We start from the raw sequence: 19,181 nt of genomic DNA on the forward strand, positions 1-19,181 counted from the left end.
TCTAATTTATCCTTTGTCTAGGTTAAGAAAGTTAAAATATTTCATTCTGAAGCATCACTAGGATTTAGTCTAGCTAGAGAGAAGAATACCAAAAATAAAATCTTTGACAGTTTTATGTCTATGGCTAATGAGCTATATTCAATGATAAAGGCCAGAACAAATTTAGTCCACTTGGACCCTGTCCCTCTAAGCTTCTCCTTTGAGACAACTTAGATATCAACAGTTGCACTAGTCCTTGAAAAGGGTAGACAAACACCAGAACATAGAATTGCTGGGTCGATGTTTTGGTGATATGCATATTAAATAAAATTAGGAGTACTGTTTTTGACCCATAAACATTTATGCTAATAGCAAAAGAACACAAAGATAACAGTATTGTTTTTATGGATGTGATTTTCTTTCCAGTCAATCAGATCATTGTGTAATTTCCAATGTGGTTTCTAAAGAAAACCAACAGAACTTACATTGCACAATGTGTGAGATCAGAAGAGCAGCACTGGTGTCATTACACGTCAGCCTGCCCTGAGCCAGATCCTGCTTTACCTGCAGAGCAAACAGGTACCTGCAAACACAGAGATGAGCGTCATAAAAACAGAGATGGGCAGCATGCAAAGAGGGTGGGGAAGGTCCCCATCTAAGTCAGGTGTCAGGCACCCCTGGCAATCTGCAACTAAAGAGAGGTACATAAACCAAGGAAAAGAATGTCTGCAAGGCTGGGATGAGTTCCTGGTGCCACTGACTGCCATGAAGATACTCATACCTTCCTGAAAGGACAGGGAGACATGTGCTCTAATCTTCTCACACAATAAGTAATACGTTTAATTTTATATAGAGATACAGTGGTAAAAAACATAAGACTGTGACTTACCATCCTATATATTTTTATAGGGCACAGCAAACATTTAAAAAATTTTCACAGATCAAATATATTTAAAAATGGCTTTATGGCTGAGACAGTAACAATAGTTTGTTATGGTTAGTAATAGCTTTGCAAGACAGGGGTGTCTTTTTTGTGGCATAGTATTCACTTAGCTACTACCATACATACTATCAGCTCCCAGAAGTATAAGAATCAATTTATTTTAAAACTCTTTTATTTACATTGTAGCATAAAGCAAGGGAACATTTTTGGCAAAAGAGAAAAGAGGGATTCATAAAACAAAGAAATTAAGGAAAAACAGTCATTGTTAAAACTGATTTGAAAATATCATATGGACATAGGCAATGGTGTGGCAATTGCCTGAGGGAGTAAAGGTGGGGACTACATGGAGGAGGGCAAAGGGGAAAAACTGGACAACTGTAATAGTATAATTGGTAAAATATAATTAAAAAATTAGATATCAGTATGAACTCATAAACTTTTAGAAAGGTATTTACTAGGTTTGTCCACTGCCTAGTAACAGTGTCATCTCAGAAGCAACCCTTAAGGACTTCCGGCCAAGATAGAGGCATAGGTAGACACACTGTGCCTCCTTGCACAACCAAAATAAGGACAACTGTTTAGAAACAATAAACAACCAGTACTGACAGAAAATTGAACTGTATGGAAGTCTGACAACCAAGGAGTTAAAGTAGACACAGTCATCCAGACCAGTAGGAGGGTCAGAGTCAGGTGGCTGGGCAGAGAGGGGTTGTAGCAAAGCGGTGGCTGGCAACCCCGGGCACGCAAGGTGGTAGTGGGCAGACACAGCAAGGTGGCGGATTGTAGAGGGGCTTGGCGTACAAGGTGGTGGGTGGAACTGGGCGGTCCTACATTCACCCATAGATAAACCAGGCGAAACTGGACAGCGAGACAGACCACGCAACTCAGAGTCCCAACTTGGGGAAATAAAGCCTCAAAACACCGAATGAAAACACCTGTGGAGATTGAGGTGCCAAGAGAAACTCCCAGCCTCACAGGAGAGTCTGCTGGAGACACCCACAAGCTCCTAGAACATACGAAAACCCATCCACCCAGGAATCAGCACCAGAAGGGCCCACTTTGCTTGTGGGAAGCAAGGGAAGTGACTAAAATCCGGCAGAGACAGGAGCAAGTGCCCTTGTTCCTCCTCGGATCCCCCCATATAAAACATCACAACCCAGCAACTGGGTTGCTCCACCCTGCTGAACACCTAAGGTTCCACCCCTCATTATGTAACAGGTATGTCAAGACAAAAAAAAATGGCCCAAATGAAAGAACAGATCAAAGCTCCAGAAAAAATACAACTAAGCGACAAAGAGGCAACCTATCAGATGAACAGTTCAAAGCACTAGTGATCAGAATGCTCATAGAATTGGCTGAATTTGGTCACAAATTAGATGAAAAAATGAAGGCTACATTAAGATAAATAAAGGAAAATGTACAGGGAACCAATAGTGATGGGAAGGACCCCGGGACTCAAATTAACGGTGTGGACCAGAGGGAAGAAGGAAACATTCAACCAAAATAGAATGAAGAAACAAGAATTCAAAAAAAATGAGGAGAGGCTTCGGAACATCCAGGACATCTTTAAATGTTCCAACATCCGAATTATAGGAGTACCAGAAGGAGAAGAGGTAGAGCAACAAGTGGAAAAGTTATTTGAACAAATAATGAAGGAAAATAAAGAGGACTTTCGCCAAGATGGAGGCATAGGTGGATATGCCGTGCCTTCTCACACAACCAAGTTTAGAGACAACTAAATATTAGCAACAGAAAACACAGCCAGAACACAGAAAATTGAACTTTTTGGTAGTCTGTTAACAACAAATTCTTCAGCCTGACCAGTAAGGGGCGAAACCAGCAGCTGGTGGACCGGGGTTGCACTGGAAAACGCGGTCAGATGGACTCAGGTGCGCGAAATCCAGGCGCAGGGTTGGACCTAGTGAGCGACCGAGCTAGCGACCAAGCCAGTGACTGCGGGGAAACAGCGAGGGAGCAGGGCTGTGGGTGGACTGTGGTCGCACATTTGTGAGTGGATACACAAGCGAGGGAGTGGGCAATTGGACCGGAACCCAGCAGGTCCCCCACGGCAAGCAGCAGTGAGGGCGCCGCCATTTCCCGGCTCTGACCCCACCTCCACTTACAGCGTCATAACCCAGCGACTCGGAGTGGCCCGGCCCAGGTGAACCACCTAAGCCTCTGCTCCTCACCCAGTGGCACGAAACATCAGAGGGTGCCGCCATTTCCCCGCTCTGACCACGCCCCCACATATAGCATCACAACCCAGCAACATGGGAGTCCAGGGCTCCGCTCCTCACACTTAAAGGGCGTGAACAGACCAAAAATGGCTCAAGAAGATCTCAAAGCCCCAGAGCCTACAGATCTAAGCGATGAAGAAATAGCAAAACTCTCAGACACACAGTTTAAAACACTGATGATCAGGATCCTCACAGAACTGGTTGATTATAGCCACAAATTAGACAAATATATGAAGGCGAAAGTAATTGAAATGAATGGAATTGCACAGGACACCAATAGCAATGAAAAGGAAATTGGGACGCAAATCAATGGAGTGGACCAGAAGAAAGCAAATAATGGCCAAACAGAAAAGAGTCAAGAAGCAAGAATTCAAAGAAATGAGGAGAGTCTTAGGAACCTCCAGGACATCTTGAAACACTCCAACATCTGAATTATAGGGGTACCAGAAGGGGGAAAGACACAGCCACCAGTGGAAAACTTATTTGAACAAATAATAAAGGAGAATTTCCCCAATCTGGCAAAGGAAATAGACTTCCAGGAAATCCAGGAAGCTCAGGGAGTCCCAAAGAAGTTGGACCCAAGAAGAAACACACCGAGGCACATCATCATTACATTAGCCAAAATTAAAATTAAAGAGAGAATCCTAGAAGCAGCAAGAGCTAAGGGGACAGTCACCTACAAAGGAGTCCCCATCAGACTGTCAGCGGATTTCTCAAAAATGAGCTTACAGGCAAGAAGGGACTGGAAAGAAATATTCCAAGTCATGAAAAGCAAGGACCTCTATCCAAGATTGCTCTATCCAGCAAAACTTTCTTTTAGAATGGAAGGACAGATAAAGTGCTTCTCAGATAAGATCAAATTCAAGGAGTTCATAATCACCAAGTCCTTATTATATGAAATGTTAAAGGGACTTACCTAAGAAAAAGGAGATAAAAAAGTTGAACAGTGAAAGGACAGCAAACTCAGTTATCAACAACCACACCTAAAACAAAAGCAAATTAAGAGGACAGCTAGATCAGGAGTGAACCATAGAAATGAAGATCACATGGAAGATTAGCAACAGGGAAGTGGGAGAAGAAGGGGGGAGAAAGTACAGAAAATAAGTAGCACAGACAGTAGATAGAAAATAGGGGGGAGGGTAAGAATAGTATGGGAAATACAGAATCTAAAGAATTTGAGACACGTGTTCATGAACTAAAGGGGGAAGTGGTGGGGGAGGGGCATGCAGGGTGGAGGGGAATGGAGGGGGGAATAGAGCAAATGTAATGGCATAATCAATAAAAAAGTTAAAAAAAAAGTTCACATAATGATACTCAAAAAAAGGAGAAAACAACAACAACAACAAAAATCCCTGAATATGTCATCAATTTAAGGAGACTATTAAACCAATTCTTTATTTAAAAATTGATAACCCATGGGAAAAAAGTGGTGATGTAATCTGCCTCTTTGGTATGAAGGGTATTGCAGGATATACAGATAGTCCAAGTGGATGAGGCCAAGTTTTACGTTACAGAAGAATGCTAACTAGTGATGTTAGCATTATTATTATTATTGACTTTGGCAAGGATTGTTAATTGATGAAAAAACATTTAGTAAATTGGATATCTGCATAGAGACAAAGTAACATGACCTTATTTCACAATGGAAAGATCAGAATGTCACTATCCTAATAATCATTCTTTGTGTCATTAATGATATAGGAAGCACAAAACATTACTTATGATGAATTCTAGTAAAAAATATTTGACTTGTATCTATCAAGTCTTTAGAACTAATTTCCAGTTTTCAGAAAGCACAGAGACTAGAGGAATAAGCTAAATAGCCCAAGGAAGCAACCAGACAAATTCAAGAGGCAACATATTTTATAGTACAACTGGTCCAATTTTTCTACTAAGAGGGTATCTTGAAAAAAACAAAACAAAACAAACTGAGGGACTCTGAAAGACTAAAGGAGGTTCAAGGACATGCAATGTGTGGTCCTTTAGTGAAATACATTTTAGAATAACCAGATATACATGGCATTTGGGAAACAAATGGGGAAACTTCAGTGTGGCTAGGGTATTAGATGAGATAAAAATACATATATGTGTATAGAAAGAATTCAGACAGGATAGCATACTCACGTGTTTATTAACAATGATAATCTCTGGACAATAGGAATATAGTATTTTTATGTTCTCATTCTTGTTTATCTGTACTTTGTAACTTTCTACACTATCTTCTGATTGCTTTTGTAATAATAAAAGGTTATTTTTAATTAAAAAAAGTCTTTAGCAAGACCAACCACAGGTTTCCATTAAATGAGATAATACATGGAAGACACAGTGACTAAACCAAAAACATTCAGTAAATGTTAGCAATTTTTTAAATAAAATAAAAACTAACCCTCTTTAAGTCATTTAGAAAGTTCCATTATTGAGAACTAAAAAATAAGGGGCAAATCTATAACCACCAAAAATAAAACAAAACCTCAAAATAAAACTAGATCACCTAGAAATCTACCAATTAACAGTTGACCTCTATCCAACCCCTGCAATGTTTATTTCTGTTCTCAAGTTTCTCTCCACCTCCCTTCTCTCTCTTGGGGAAGTCAGTGGGGAGAAAAAAAGATGGGAATATGAAATAACAAATATTAACATATAGGGTTACATGAGAAAAGGTAGTATAAACCATCTTTCTGCATTAGGTAGTGGTTATTGTCTTTTGAATTCAACACTTCTTAGAGCTACAGGCTTTAACTGTCACCTATGTGGTTAATTTAAAAATAAGGAGAACTTTGTGTTTCACAAACATTACATTCTGAGTATTTTACTCTCTTCCAGTTGAAACACAGGATCCTGTGTTCAAAGGAATGGATTCAGAGTCTGACAGGCTTTGGTGGCCTTTGGTGACAGTGTCCTATGGGCTGCGAGATGGCAGCAGGTTCTAAAAGGTCACACATTTAGCTAGAGGGCAAGTGCCATGTTGCAGAGTGCAGGAAGAACTTGTCACCCTAATTATACCAACTCTTTCTATTCTAAGGTCAGTGTAATATGAGAAAGACCTTCTTGGGTACTGACTTCTTCATGACAGGTGTAAGTTGAGCACACTCATCACAAGGCTAACTTCAGAGAGTATGAAGGACACAGGGACGAGGACTGGGGGGAGGAAATGGGAGGGAGGTGGGGAACATGGGATGGGAGAAATAGACAAAAAACTGTACTTGAAAAATAACTAAATAAAATTTTTTTAAAAAGAGATTCAGCAACACCCCTATAAGCTGAAGCAATTCCAATCAAATTCATAAGAACTAAAGGCTAAGACATACTTAGTAGACACTAAATAAAATTAAACTGGTAAACACACAGAAATGTTCAAAGCACTCAAAAGGGAATTAAGTCTCCTTGGGTGGATGTGAGGAAGAGGCAATGACAGTGGCAGGACTCCTCAAGAAGGGCTTTCAGTTCTGGGGACCGCAAGAGTTGCAAATCACATCCATCTGATGCCTGATTTTACACATGTCTATTTTCATTTATTTCATGAGGGAGGTTTCATGTGACTCCATCTTTTCTTCCCCAGTATCATGTACAACTCCTCTGCCAGCCTAAGGAAACACACTTTAGCAGACCTTGCATACCAGTAAGTTGTGACAGGGTCTCTCACCTGTTTGAACACAGCTGAGTAGAAATTATGTCTGACTGATGATGGGACACCCATAAAGAAGTGTGTCTAAACTCATTAGCATGACAAAAAATGACTCAGGGCTCTGCAATAACACTGAAATTGAGAATATGCTGACAGCCACCACAGGGGAGAGAGGAGGCAATTTTAGGGGAAAATGGGAAGGGTTTGCAGGAATAAGTATAAAGGATATATGACAAAAACAAGGTGGGGAAGGAAATGGGAGGGATGTAGGGAGGGCTGGGGGGTGGGCTAGGATGGGGGTAAAAGGAAGAAAACTGTACTTAAGCTATAATTAAAATAAAATTTAAAAAAAGAAAAAAAGAAAGCCTGATAATTTCTTTTCCAAAGATCTTGCCCTACCTTTTAAAACTTGCACTGGAGTCAGCTTTTGTCCTTCTAAACATTGTCAACAGGACAGAGTTCCACCAAAAGTATAGTTTAATAAATAGGAATTCAGCTTCTTGTTTAACCACCAAGTAAAATTTAATCTTCCATCTATATAAATAGGAAGCTGAAAGCTATTCCTGGAGGCTCAAAGAATTAACCACAGGGCTACTACAGTCTGCCAAACTATAGTCTACAGGCCCATTTCTATCTATCTCGCTCTTTTCCACACATCCCTTGCCTAAAAGCACTGTCCACACAGACCTTCTCCAAACCCCTCCCTCCCTCCCTTACCATCTGCGATAGAAAAGTTCCTGGAATCTCGATGGTCCCATCATTTGATTTTTGCTTATGCAGGAATTTGAGAGTGTGGGAGTCAATACATTGGATCCTCATATTATACATCATGACAAAGTAGAAAGCAATGGGGAGCTTCTAAATTTCATATCAATTTTATTCACCCTTGAGCCCAAAGAGTTCTCTCTTCAGAAAAGATTTTTTAAATGTCAGTTAACACTGTGAGACAGAAAACAAAACCCTAAACTTGCTGCATCCAGCTGAGCTTATGTAATGTGAGGGAGTTTTATCAGGTCAAACAGACCACCAGGAACGATACCGGTCCCATTTGGCTTAAGGAGAACACGTTTTATGGAATTTTATAACAAGGACCAGAATGGAAGAAAACTACAAACTTCTAAAGGCAATGAGTCATAAAAATTGAAAGAGTACAAAACTCATTGCAAAGTAGAACAGGAAGAAAAAGTGGGAAAAGGGGGATTTATGCTGCCAATTTTCTAAGCAGTATAGAGGCCCCAATACAATGCAGAAGGATAAAGCACATTGCTGACCAACAGCTGGACTTGCCTTTAGATTTGTTTCAATACACTGAGCTTGGAGCAATGAGTGTTCCCACAACAGGAAGGCTGGCCCCAGAAATTGAGAGACAGTAGCCCTAATAATGACACCTCATGAAAACTTGGCCCCTCTGTCTGGTGCAATTTGGTAGAGTAGCTCCAGCTGCCCCTCTTCTACTTTAAGTATTCTGGAAAACTGCATACAGTTTCCAGAAGGCTAATGGCTTCTGCAGTTCCTAGCCACCTCTAATTGCTTCAATGATCTGAGGATGGTAAATGGAGGTAAACAAGGAGTAAAGACTCATTCAGAAAACACAAAGCCTTTGTCTCTCCCTGGAATCCACATTCATGTTCCCAATGACCTTCCTGACACATCTACATAAGGTGGAGTAGGTATCTCAAGTGCAGCCTTGCAGAAGCAAACTCCTGACTCTTCCCCTCCCCAATCCTCTACTTCTCTCCACCCATTCTCATTTTAGTCATCGTTACCACCACCCGGACAATTGCTGAAGTCAAATCTAAACATCTCTTCTACTTCCTTCAGTCTCTATCCCTACCCCATCACCCAGATGGACTGACCCCACCTCCAGTAAGTATTGCAAAAGCTACCACGTGTCTCTATTCACACGCCTATCCTCTCCATCACCATCACGTGGCATGGATGACCAACATTGCTTTCTCAGTGGCTTCCCTGCAGTCATCCTCCTCACAACATCCATATGGCAACTAGTATTTCAACAGTACATATATTTGGGCCTCTGTCCCACCTCATTGCACTTCACCCTCAGGGTTCCTGCCATACCAGTATTTTTATGATTGACACATCACTTATTCCTGTCTTGGGCACTGCCTATCTGGAACACTCTCCCTCTGAAAATGACTGACAGATCCTCATCATTTCCTCAGAAGGCACCCTAAAGAGTTCAATTTAAAATTGTCACCCATCATCCTATTTCAATGACCTTAAGAGCCCTTACCATTATCTGATGTTTTTCTTCTTTATTTAACCGTCTTGTCTATTACCAGGCTTATTTTTTCACCAATATATTCCCAGTGCCTAGAACAATTCTTGGACACATTGTATACACTTCATAAATATTTGACTGAATGTCTTCAACCCTTCATTAATGATGGTTATTCACCCAAGACACTGGGCTCTATATCAGAAATGACAGGATAAGAAAGATGTGATAGTCTTGGTCTTAAACAGTTACAGTTTAAAAGGCATGTGTGGCAAGAATTTGGTTGGTCAGACTAGTGTATCAAAAAGCACTCTTGAAAGGGAGACTTTTATCTTCATGTGTTCCTACTGAGCTCTGATCTCTTTTAGAAAGCTGTGTATCTTGCCATAAATTATGAAATATGTAGTGGTAGTGATGATGGTGACAATGATGATAGTGATGGTGATGATGGTTATCATTCATGGTGTCCCTACTGGATTCTAGCCATTATGTGTAGTAATGCTTATCCTCAAAACAGCCATGTCCAACCCAGCCTTATACTCACACTGACACAGAGGAATTAATATAGGTGCAGAGGTAACAAGTAACTGGCTAGTCACAGAGCTATCAAAGGAATGACTGATGCCGAAGCCAGGCAAGATCTGATGCTTATGCTGCTTCTACTTGGCCAAGCTGACAAAGAAACTGACCTACAGTTCATGTCCACCCACTCATGACAGCAATGAAGAGAAACTCTGAGTTAACAACTTACAGAAGAGAGAATCTCTTCTCTCATAGAAGAGATTCACTTTCCAAAACTATCTTGTGATGTGATAGATAAAGGAGGGAAAATATGGCAGTAACAGGTTAAGTCCAGTCCATTTTGAATCACAGCCTCAAAGAAATGAGGCTTTATGAAAAACATGGTACTTTCTTACCCCCATATTTATAAGCCTAACTGGAAGAGAGGGGGTTAAACTGTTAAGCACAGAACTGATGCTAGATGAGCAGACATTGAGAAAATGGTAATCAAATTGATTTAGAACACCAATTTTCTCTTCTCCTTATCATCTCATAGCAATAAATAGCCAAACCACTAACCTTGTGAGTTCTTCCTGAAGTTGTGTATGGTCAGGTGGAAAGAATTTCACCACAAACCTAACAACAACATGCTTTGGCCCTGAAGAAAAAAAATAAAGCAGTTATTGATTTGTCTCAAAAGCAGTTAAAGAAAAATATTTTCTGGGGTATATTATATACCAAATAATAAGTCTCATTCCAAGCTGCAAAGTGTACACCTGGCAACGCCTAAGTCATTGAATGACTAGTTAAGCTCAGTTACTACTAAATCACACTTTTACATTTCAGAGAAACAGATGGCTTTTTAAAAAACTGTAACAAAGATATTACAGAAATGTTAAACTTTTTCTCTGAAGACTTCAATTGTACTCAGATTTAAAAAGCACTTCCCTTTAAAAATTGCCCAATTAGCTGCTTTAGTCCCAATTTTAACAGTACGTGTATAAAAGCAGAAAATATCTTTTTGTTCTACCATTTACTATCACAAAAATAGATGTATATTATAATTTCTATGCTAACACATTCAAGTTTAGGAAAAAAACGAAAATGATATATGATGAGGTAAAGATGTCACCAGTATACACACAATTAGGAGGAAAAAACAAGGCACACAAATATGGAAGCCAAGAGAAGCTGGGCTTTTCCCTAATCATTCTAAAAATTAACAAAACCCTTGTATGTCAACTCTGGGTCACAAAAGAACAATAGCAACATGGGGAAGATGGGTAGGCCATGCTATTTCCTTTTAGTTATTTTTACAGAGAAGGGAATTAAATGAGGGCACTCAGATCCTTAGAGAATCTAAAGTTGAGTAGCTGCTAGCACTAAACACAAAATGACTGTTTTGTCACACATGGCTAGTTACACAGCACATGGGATGAAAAGGAGCACCCAGGGCTGACCTCATAGGGGCAGACTCTCTTTGTCTGCATTTGGTAATATGCTAAGAGATTCTTCTCTACCATTAGCAGAGAGAGGGGAGGAAGGTCCAGTGCTGAGGCATGATGAGAAGGGAGAGAAAAAGCAGGTGTTCTCTTTCCTTCCTTCTTTCCTAGATCTTCCTTAATTTTTTTCCAACACATGGCCTAAATGCAAGTCAGACTCACTTCACTTCTGGCTGCCATTCAGAAATTCAGAAACACATGCACAGACACACACATGCACCTTATTTTTCCAACCCTCACTTGCATTCTGATTTCACAGGCTTTGATGAGGCAGGACAAAAAATCTTACACCAATATAAATAAATGCCTCTTCCTCCCCTCTTAAAAAGTGACAATAAAAAACTTGGGCACAAATAAGACAAGTTCAATTGGGGGCTTAACATCATGCTTTAGCTGTTAATCAGAATGATATTTGATTTCCCAAGCAGGGTTTTGATTACCAAATTGCTACTTATTAAAACTGCAGAACATATATTTTAATGGTATGTGGATTAAAAGATGATGAAAGGCAATTACGATGTAAAAAAAGAACTTGTGTCATTAAGTGGGCTTGATGCCACAGGACAGACAACATCTAGATGAGGAAACTGTCTGGTTTTATATTTAATATCACTGTTAAACATATAGTATATACTTACTTCTAATCTGCTTGACGATAGGTTTTAAGAGATCCAGCCACACCTACAAAGGAAAAAAGGGGACACAAATTCTCAATAAAAGAGTTTAAGTAATTTGAAACTAATGTGGAGCTGTTTAAAATAAAATTTTTGTGTAGTTGAAGTTGTCACTTTCTTCTCCAGAATTTTGTTATCTTACATCATATACCACTTTTATAGAACAGATCCAAATTTACTAACATTATCCCTAAGATCCAAAATTAAAACCTCTCCTAGACTCAGTTAACTATGAATTTTTCTACCCTCATTGGTACTTTGGTCATAATTACCTAGTCAGCAAGTATTAACGTATGACTGCATGTCTGGCTACAACCTGAATGAAATATGCACGCTCCCTAATGAAACAAAATGCATGTAAGGGTACATATCATATGTACAGACAGAATAGCTTAGAGGGATATGAAAAGAAAATGGTATTTATAGAATACCACCTTTGCACCAGGCACTATCCAGAAGCTATTTACTTATGCACAAGGCCAGAAGAATTCCTGTTACCCAGGAAAGAAATCTGAGAGTTGGAGAGGTTCAATAACGTGTCCTAGTGCTCTTAGCTCCAAAGCAAAAGAAGCAGGACAGAAATAAGGCCTGCCTAATTTCAAAGTCTAGACTGTTTTCACACATACTTGCCTTAGCATGCAGTTTGAGTTGCAAAATTTGAGAGAGAGAGAGAGAGAGAGAGAGAGAGAGATACCAGCTGCCCTTATTAATAAAGTATGGTAACCATTTTACCTCACTTTACAACGGTTTTCTTTAAACTCTCCTTGAATTTGCAGCCATTTGAAAAAGGTTCTACTGAAGCTCATATTTGCATACATGACAAAAACAAGGTTAATGCACTTACTATAAAAACGATTTTATATGTGAAAAAGAGAACACAAAACTATAAAAAAACAACAGGTAATTGATGAAGAAAAAATGACAATAGCTAAGGAGAAATGTTCAAATTCAGAAGTGATCTGCACTACAAATACAAGTTTAAATAACCATATACAATTTCCACCCATTAGATTTGCATCTATATATGCCTATGTGTCTTGTATGATTTATTGTGGGGAATTGGCAGTCTCTTACTATTTGGGTGGATATATAAATTGGTACATTTCTGGAGGACTAATCTGGGAATAATTATCTAAAGCCTAAAAAGTATTTCTACACACCCTCTTTAACCCAGTAATTCAACTTTTGGTAATTAGACATTTATGCACAAAAATATTTATATAAAAGGACTGTTAATAACATTTCTATAACACTAATTTTCCCCCAATAACTAAAATAAATAAATAAATAATCTAAATCTATATAACATTACCATGTAGGAATTAAAAATTATGTTCTTGATAAATACTTATGAATGTAGAAAAATGTGTTTGAGAGGTTGCAAGACAAGTGATTTCTTGTCTTCTACCTTTTTTGTTATCCAAATTACCTTAAATTTGGATAACAAAATCCAAATTTTGTTAGCGACAAAGAGATAGCCAACCTATCAGATGCACAGTTCAAATCAATGGTGATCAAGATGCACACAGAATCAGTTGAATTGAGTCACAAATTGGATGAAAAAATGAAGGCTACACTAAGGGAAATGAAGAAAAATTCACAAGGAACCAATAGTGATAGGAAGGAAATTGGGACTCAAATCAATGGAATGGACCAGAAGGAAGAAAGAAACAACCAAACAGAAAAGGATGAAGAAACAAGAATTCAAAAAAATGAGAAGAGGCTTAGTAACCTCCAGGACATCTTTAAATGTTCCAACATCTGAATTATAGGGGTACCAGAAAGAGAAGAGGAATAGCCACTAGTGGAAAACTTATTTGAACAAATAATAAAGGAGAACTTCCCCAATATGGGAAAGGCAATAGACTTCCAGGAAATCCAGGAAGCTCAAAGAGTCCCAAAGAAGTTGGACCCAAGAAGGAACACACCAAGGCACATCATAATTACCAAGATTAAAGCTAAGGAGTACCAGAGTATTAAAGCCATAATAGCCAAGATTAAAATGAAGGAGAGAATCCTAGAAGCAGAACGAGATAAAGGGACAGTCACTTACAAAGGAGTTCCCATCAGACTGTCAGCGGATTTCTCAAAAGAGACTTTACAGGCAAGAAGGGGCTGGAAAGAAGTATTCCAAATCATGAAATCCAAATACCTACATCCAAGATTGATCTATCCAGCAAAGCTTTCATTTAGAATGGAAGGGCAGATAAAGTGCTTCTCAGATGAGATCCAATTCAAGGAGTTCATCATCATCAAATGCTTATTATATGAAATGTTAAAGGGACTTATCTAAGAAAAAGAAGATAAAAAAGAGGAACAGTGAAAGGACAACAAACTCACAGTTATTAAGAACCACACCTAAAACAAAAGCAAATTAGGAGGACAGCTAGATCAGGAGCAGAACCATAGAAACGAAGATCATATGGAGGGTTAGCAACAGGGGAGTGGGAGAAGGAGAAGGGGGGAGAAGGTACAGAAAATAAGTAGCATAGATGGTAGGTAGAAAATAGATAGGGGGGGAGGGCAAGAATAGTATGGGAAGTATAGAATCTAAAGAACTTGAGACAGGTGGGTATAAACTAAAGGGGGGGGGAATGGCAGGGGAGGGGGTGTGCAGGGTGGAGGGGAATGAAGGGGGGAAATAGAACAGCTGTAATGGCATAATCAATAAAATATATTCAAAAAATAAAGAAGATAAAAAATTAAAAAAACTTGTCTAGATGCCTGAAGCGGCAAAGGATACCAACACGGCTGATAGGTCAGAAGGGGTCAGACCTCACAGAGGTCAGGTTAAGCTTCTTCATTCTTATCCTGAGAACAATGTGAAGGGTTTAAGCATGGTGCTGATCCAATCTGATGTGCACTTTAAAAACATTAGTCTGGAAGTGTGAGAATAGATGGGAGAGCCAGAACATATATATATTTTCAGTTACAGTTTACTTCCAGTATGATTTTATATTGGTTTCAGGTGCATGGCATAGAGGTTAGACAATCATATACTTTACGAAGTGTTCCCTGCATTATTTCCAGAATTCATCTGGCACTATAAATACTTACTGCAATATTATTGCTTATATTGCCTATGCTGTACTTTACATCCTGTAGCTATTTTGTAAGTACTGATCTGTACTTCTTAAATGATGAAGGGTTTTTTAAAGAAGCTTGGCTGTGAAGGAGGAGGAAGACAAGAGGCTAGGAGTATAGAGGGTAAAAAAAAATCAAATAATGGCATTGATCATTTGCTTGTTTTTAACAGGAAAGCCCTGGGTACTTTAAAAAAGTGGAGGGATTGAGAATATGAGCCAAAAGAGTTAAGTGATGTCCTAAGGGACTTGAAATGATGTGACAAGAGCTCTAAAACAGAGGGCAAAGACTTGAATTAGAAAAGGAGAAGTCTTCCATTGGGGAGAAAGATGGAAAAGTTAATTATAAATGTAATTAAGTTTACATTTCTTTCTTGGGAAGATAAGAAAGTTCCTTTTCAGTGCCTTCTGTTTCCCCTTTAAAATTTGAAAGTTGGTAAATTGAGGCATGCGGAGAAGATTCAAAATAGTTATGTTTCATGAGGCATTGAGTTAATACAGAATTCTAGTGGGATTCTGCAGGGCTGCTGAGCTCACATTCATACACCTGCTATCCTGTGTTCTTTCGGCCTCCACAGCTGCCTCAGGAAACCCATCTCTGAGATATTTCACTACCATCAATTCTGCCACAGGATCTGCCTAAACGCTGCAAGCGACTCAGGACAAAACAACTATGCTCTGGCAACATAGTTGCCAATTTTATGAACTGTTATAAAACAATCCTCTTACGTTTGGCAACCCTCTTACTGTGGAAAGCATCAAATACAAACACCAATTTGAGCCAACTAAGCATGTAGTTTTTAGAATATGTAGGTCTAAAAACATCAGACCGGCCTGAATGAACCCATCTGGTTGAGCTCTTCAGCAGTAATGCCACAGGGCACTGATCACAGCTGCAGTGGACTGAGCAAGAACACCGAACCTGAGGGAACCTCTCCATTAACCAGTGACACTAATATCTGTAGAGCTGAGAGAAAAGGTCTTGCTCACATATACTATAAATGGATGGGCTGGAAGGAGCTCCTCTCATTTCTAAGAAGAAAACTAGGGTTGCTGACTAGAGTTAAAACACTGAAGTTTGATATATAGGAAGGGCCACCGGGAAACATTTAAACTGAATCAGATCGCCTTAGACACATCACTTGTTCATTCAACCTAAGCAGAACAGAAACAAGTTTCACATGAGTTAAAAAGGCACCAAAGCACCATAATCTGCCTTTCCCTGTGAACAGATCTCAGGAGGGTCACAACTGTAATGATGTATCTTGAACCCAAACCTCCATCCCTTCAACCAAGCCACACATCCTTGTTCTAAAACCATGCTGCTCATCTCCAGAACACAACTACACATACACATTACTTGACGGTAAAGAAATTTGATTAAAATGAATGAACTTCTGAACTTCTAGAAATGTCATTCCCAGTGCGTAGGACTCACCAAATCAAGGGACTTCCCCGATGAAATTTGAAGGCCTATTGGAAGAGTTTGCTAGGGCTTCCATGACTAAGTACCACAGACTAGGTGGGAATGGATAACAGAAATTTATTTCCTCACAGTTCTGGAGGAGCAGGGTGTTGGCAGGTTTGGTTTTTCCTGAGGCCTCACTCACTGGCTTACAAATGGCTGCCTTCTGGCTATGTCCTCACATGGTCTTCCCTCTGTGAACACATGCCCCTGCGTTTCTCAGGTATCTCCAAATTTCTTCTTCTAAAAATGATACCATCAGCCCTGGATGGTGTGGCTCAGTCGGTTGAAGCATAGTTCCATACACCAAAAAGCTGTGGGTTCGATTTCCAGTTAGGGCACATACCCAGGTTGCAGGTTCTATCCCCAGTAGGTGTATGTATAAGAAGGCAACCCAATTGTTCGCTCTTTCCTTTCCTCCCTCCTTCCCTTCCTCCATTTGTTTTTAAAAAATGACATAGTCAGATTGGATTAGGGAGCATGATAATGGTCTCATTTTAACTTAATCACATCTTTAAAGGCCCTATCTTCAAGTATAGTCACATCCTGAAGTACCAAGCATTAGATTTTTCAACATACAAATATTAAGGGGACACAATTCAGCCTATTACAGTTATTTTCCACAATTTGGTTTCAACACACCTTTATCCTGCTTATATACATTTTATTCAGGCTCCCTATTTTCCTCCAACACTCTGTTAATATTACTTCCCCCTTTGGAATGTGCTTTCTGTACTGAAATACTGTTAGCTGAGAAGAAATGTTTTAGTGCTTAGGTATCAAAGGCAAGGCAAGATGAATAACTGTTCCCAAAGCTGTTCTCTTCTTTCCCTCAACATTTTTTGCCCATATTATTTTGGTGAGTGACATCTTAGGCGGATTTTGTAGGCAACTGAAATATTTGAGGTATTTTGGAAAAGGTCTTATTAAAAGAAAGTCAGGCCATGGTCAGGTGGCTCAGTTGGCTGGAGTGTCATCCTGTGCACCAAAAAGTTGTGGGATTAATGCTTGGTCAGGGCACACACCTGGGTTGTGTGTCAGATTCCCCATAGGCATACTGTGGGAAGGAGCCTATTGATTTTTCCCTCTACATCAATGTTTTCTTCTCTCTCTAAAATCAGTAAACATGTCCTCGGGTGAGGATTAAAAAAATAAGTAAATAAAATATAAAACAGAGTCAGTTACTTGATATTACACAAGGGGCAAGGAAAAGAGACTGTTTCCTGAGCAATTACTATGTGCCAGGCATTGTATAGGTGCTTTATATATTCTCATTTAATATTCATAACAATGTGGTCATTTTACACAGGAAGGAAGCCAAACTCAGAAAGCTTATTTAAGTTGCCCAAGGTCATATAGCTGGGGTTCAACATCAAGTTTATTTGACTCTTAGACGATTGCTTTTTCTACATCAAAATATCTTGCCTCTCAAAAACTGTAAGACTCAACAATAGTTCAAGTCTTATCTTCATGTTTAAAAATCAAAACTGTATACAACAAAAATATTTCATTGTCAACTATAACATATATAGAATCAGAAAAATAGGTTATAAAAAATTATCCAGTATCTAGAAATCATTGCACCAATTTAGCCTTTCTTCAGGATGACTCCTAGAAGAAATAACTTTACTTTGAATTTTTGTTTTTAGTAATTTTACATTTGTTTATATTTAAGAGATATGTAAAGTATGGCTTTTGCTTTAAAACCCACTAGAGGTTTCTGATTCTGCTCAAAATACAGTAAGGGGGACAGGATCTTCCCACATGAAACAATAAAAACAATGGAAACAATATATAACACAAGAGATCTGGGACTCCAGGCAATGAGTAGCAGTGATTTCCTGAGAGATAACAAAATAATCACAATCCCTGCAGTCAACCCAGCCTTCCACCTTGAGCAACTTGCAAGTCTTGAGCATAGTCTCTAGACTGTGATGCAGGGAGGAATGACCTGGAAAAATCCATGAGTTGAAGAGACGGGGCTGAGAGTATAGGGAACCTGGGTAGCAAGAATTCAAAGGAGAGTTCCAAAGAGGAGAAAGTTCTCTTCAGAAAGAGAGTAAAGAAAGAGAGTAAAGAAGGTTACCCTTCAGTAATCAACTGAATACTGATCAACATATGCTTGTGAAAAAAATACCAAGATTGGGAAAAAGAAACAATAAAGAGATTAGATGTCACAGTGCCTGATGTTCACACAGGGCTAGGAACATTACTTATGTGCACCAGGCAGATTGGAAAACTTCATGATTCACGGGCATTGGGTAGAATGCTGAAGGGCCATCCCTAGCAGTACAGAATAATTTATTCCATGCTGTAGACTATACCAGTTCCACCTAACAGGTGTTAAAAGTCAAATCTGAGAGCCTAGAAATAAACCCATACCTTTATAGTTAATTAATATTTGATAGATGAAGCAAGCATATACAATGGGCTAAAGAGAGTTTATTCAATAAATGGTGTTGGGAAAACTGGACAGATACGTGCATAAAATGAAACCAGACCACCTTCTTACAGCACACACAAGAATGAATTCAAAATAGACAAAAGACTTAAATGTTAGATCTGAAACCATAAAAATCGTAGAAGAAAACATAGGCAGCAAAATCTCAGACATTGCTCTTCGTACTTTATCAGATATATCCTCAGGCAAGGGAAACAAAGAAAAAATAAATAAACGGGACTGTATCAAACTAAAAAGTTTGTGCACAGCAAAGGAAATCATCACTAAAATAAAAAATCCACAGAATGGGAGAACATATTTGCTGATACATCTTACATAGGGTTAATATCCAAAATTTGTTAAAGAACTTAAAAAACCCATCTCCAAAAAAATAAACAACCCAATTAAAAAATAGGCAAAGAACTTGAATAGACACTTCTCCAAAGAGGACATGAAGGTGGCCAATAGACCTATGAAAAGATGCTCAATGTCA

The 19,181-nt window shown here is 39.0% G+C and overlaps 1 protein-coding gene across 1 annotated transcript in view; it reads right to left on the reverse strand.

Moving 5' to 3' along the window:
- FARP1 (FERM, ARH/RhoGEF and pleckstrin domain protein 1) overlaps positions 1-19,181 on the reverse strand; it is a 373,615-nt gene that overhangs the window by 93,159 nt on the left and 261,275 nt on the right. The window contains exons 4-6 of the mRNA XM_053665353.1: positions 11,665-11,707; positions 10,104-10,182; positions 465-562 (exon numbers count right to left, since the gene is read on the reverse strand). Coding sequence (XP_053521328.1) covers positions 465-562; positions 10,104-10,182; positions 11,665-11,707 — 220 coding nt within the window. The remainder of the gene's footprint in view (positions 1-464; positions 563-10,103; positions 10,183-11,664; positions 11,708-19,181) is intronic.

This window comes from Artibeus jamaicensis, unplaced genomic scaffold, assembly GCF_021234435.1.
Source record: "Artibeus jamaicensis isolate MK-2021 breed Jamaican fruit bat unplaced genomic scaffold, CSHL_Jam_final contig_410, whole genome shotgun sequence".
Classification (NCBI taxonomy): domain Eukaryota; kingdom Metazoa; phylum Chordata; class Mammalia; order Chiroptera; family Phyllostomidae; genus Artibeus; species Artibeus jamaicensis.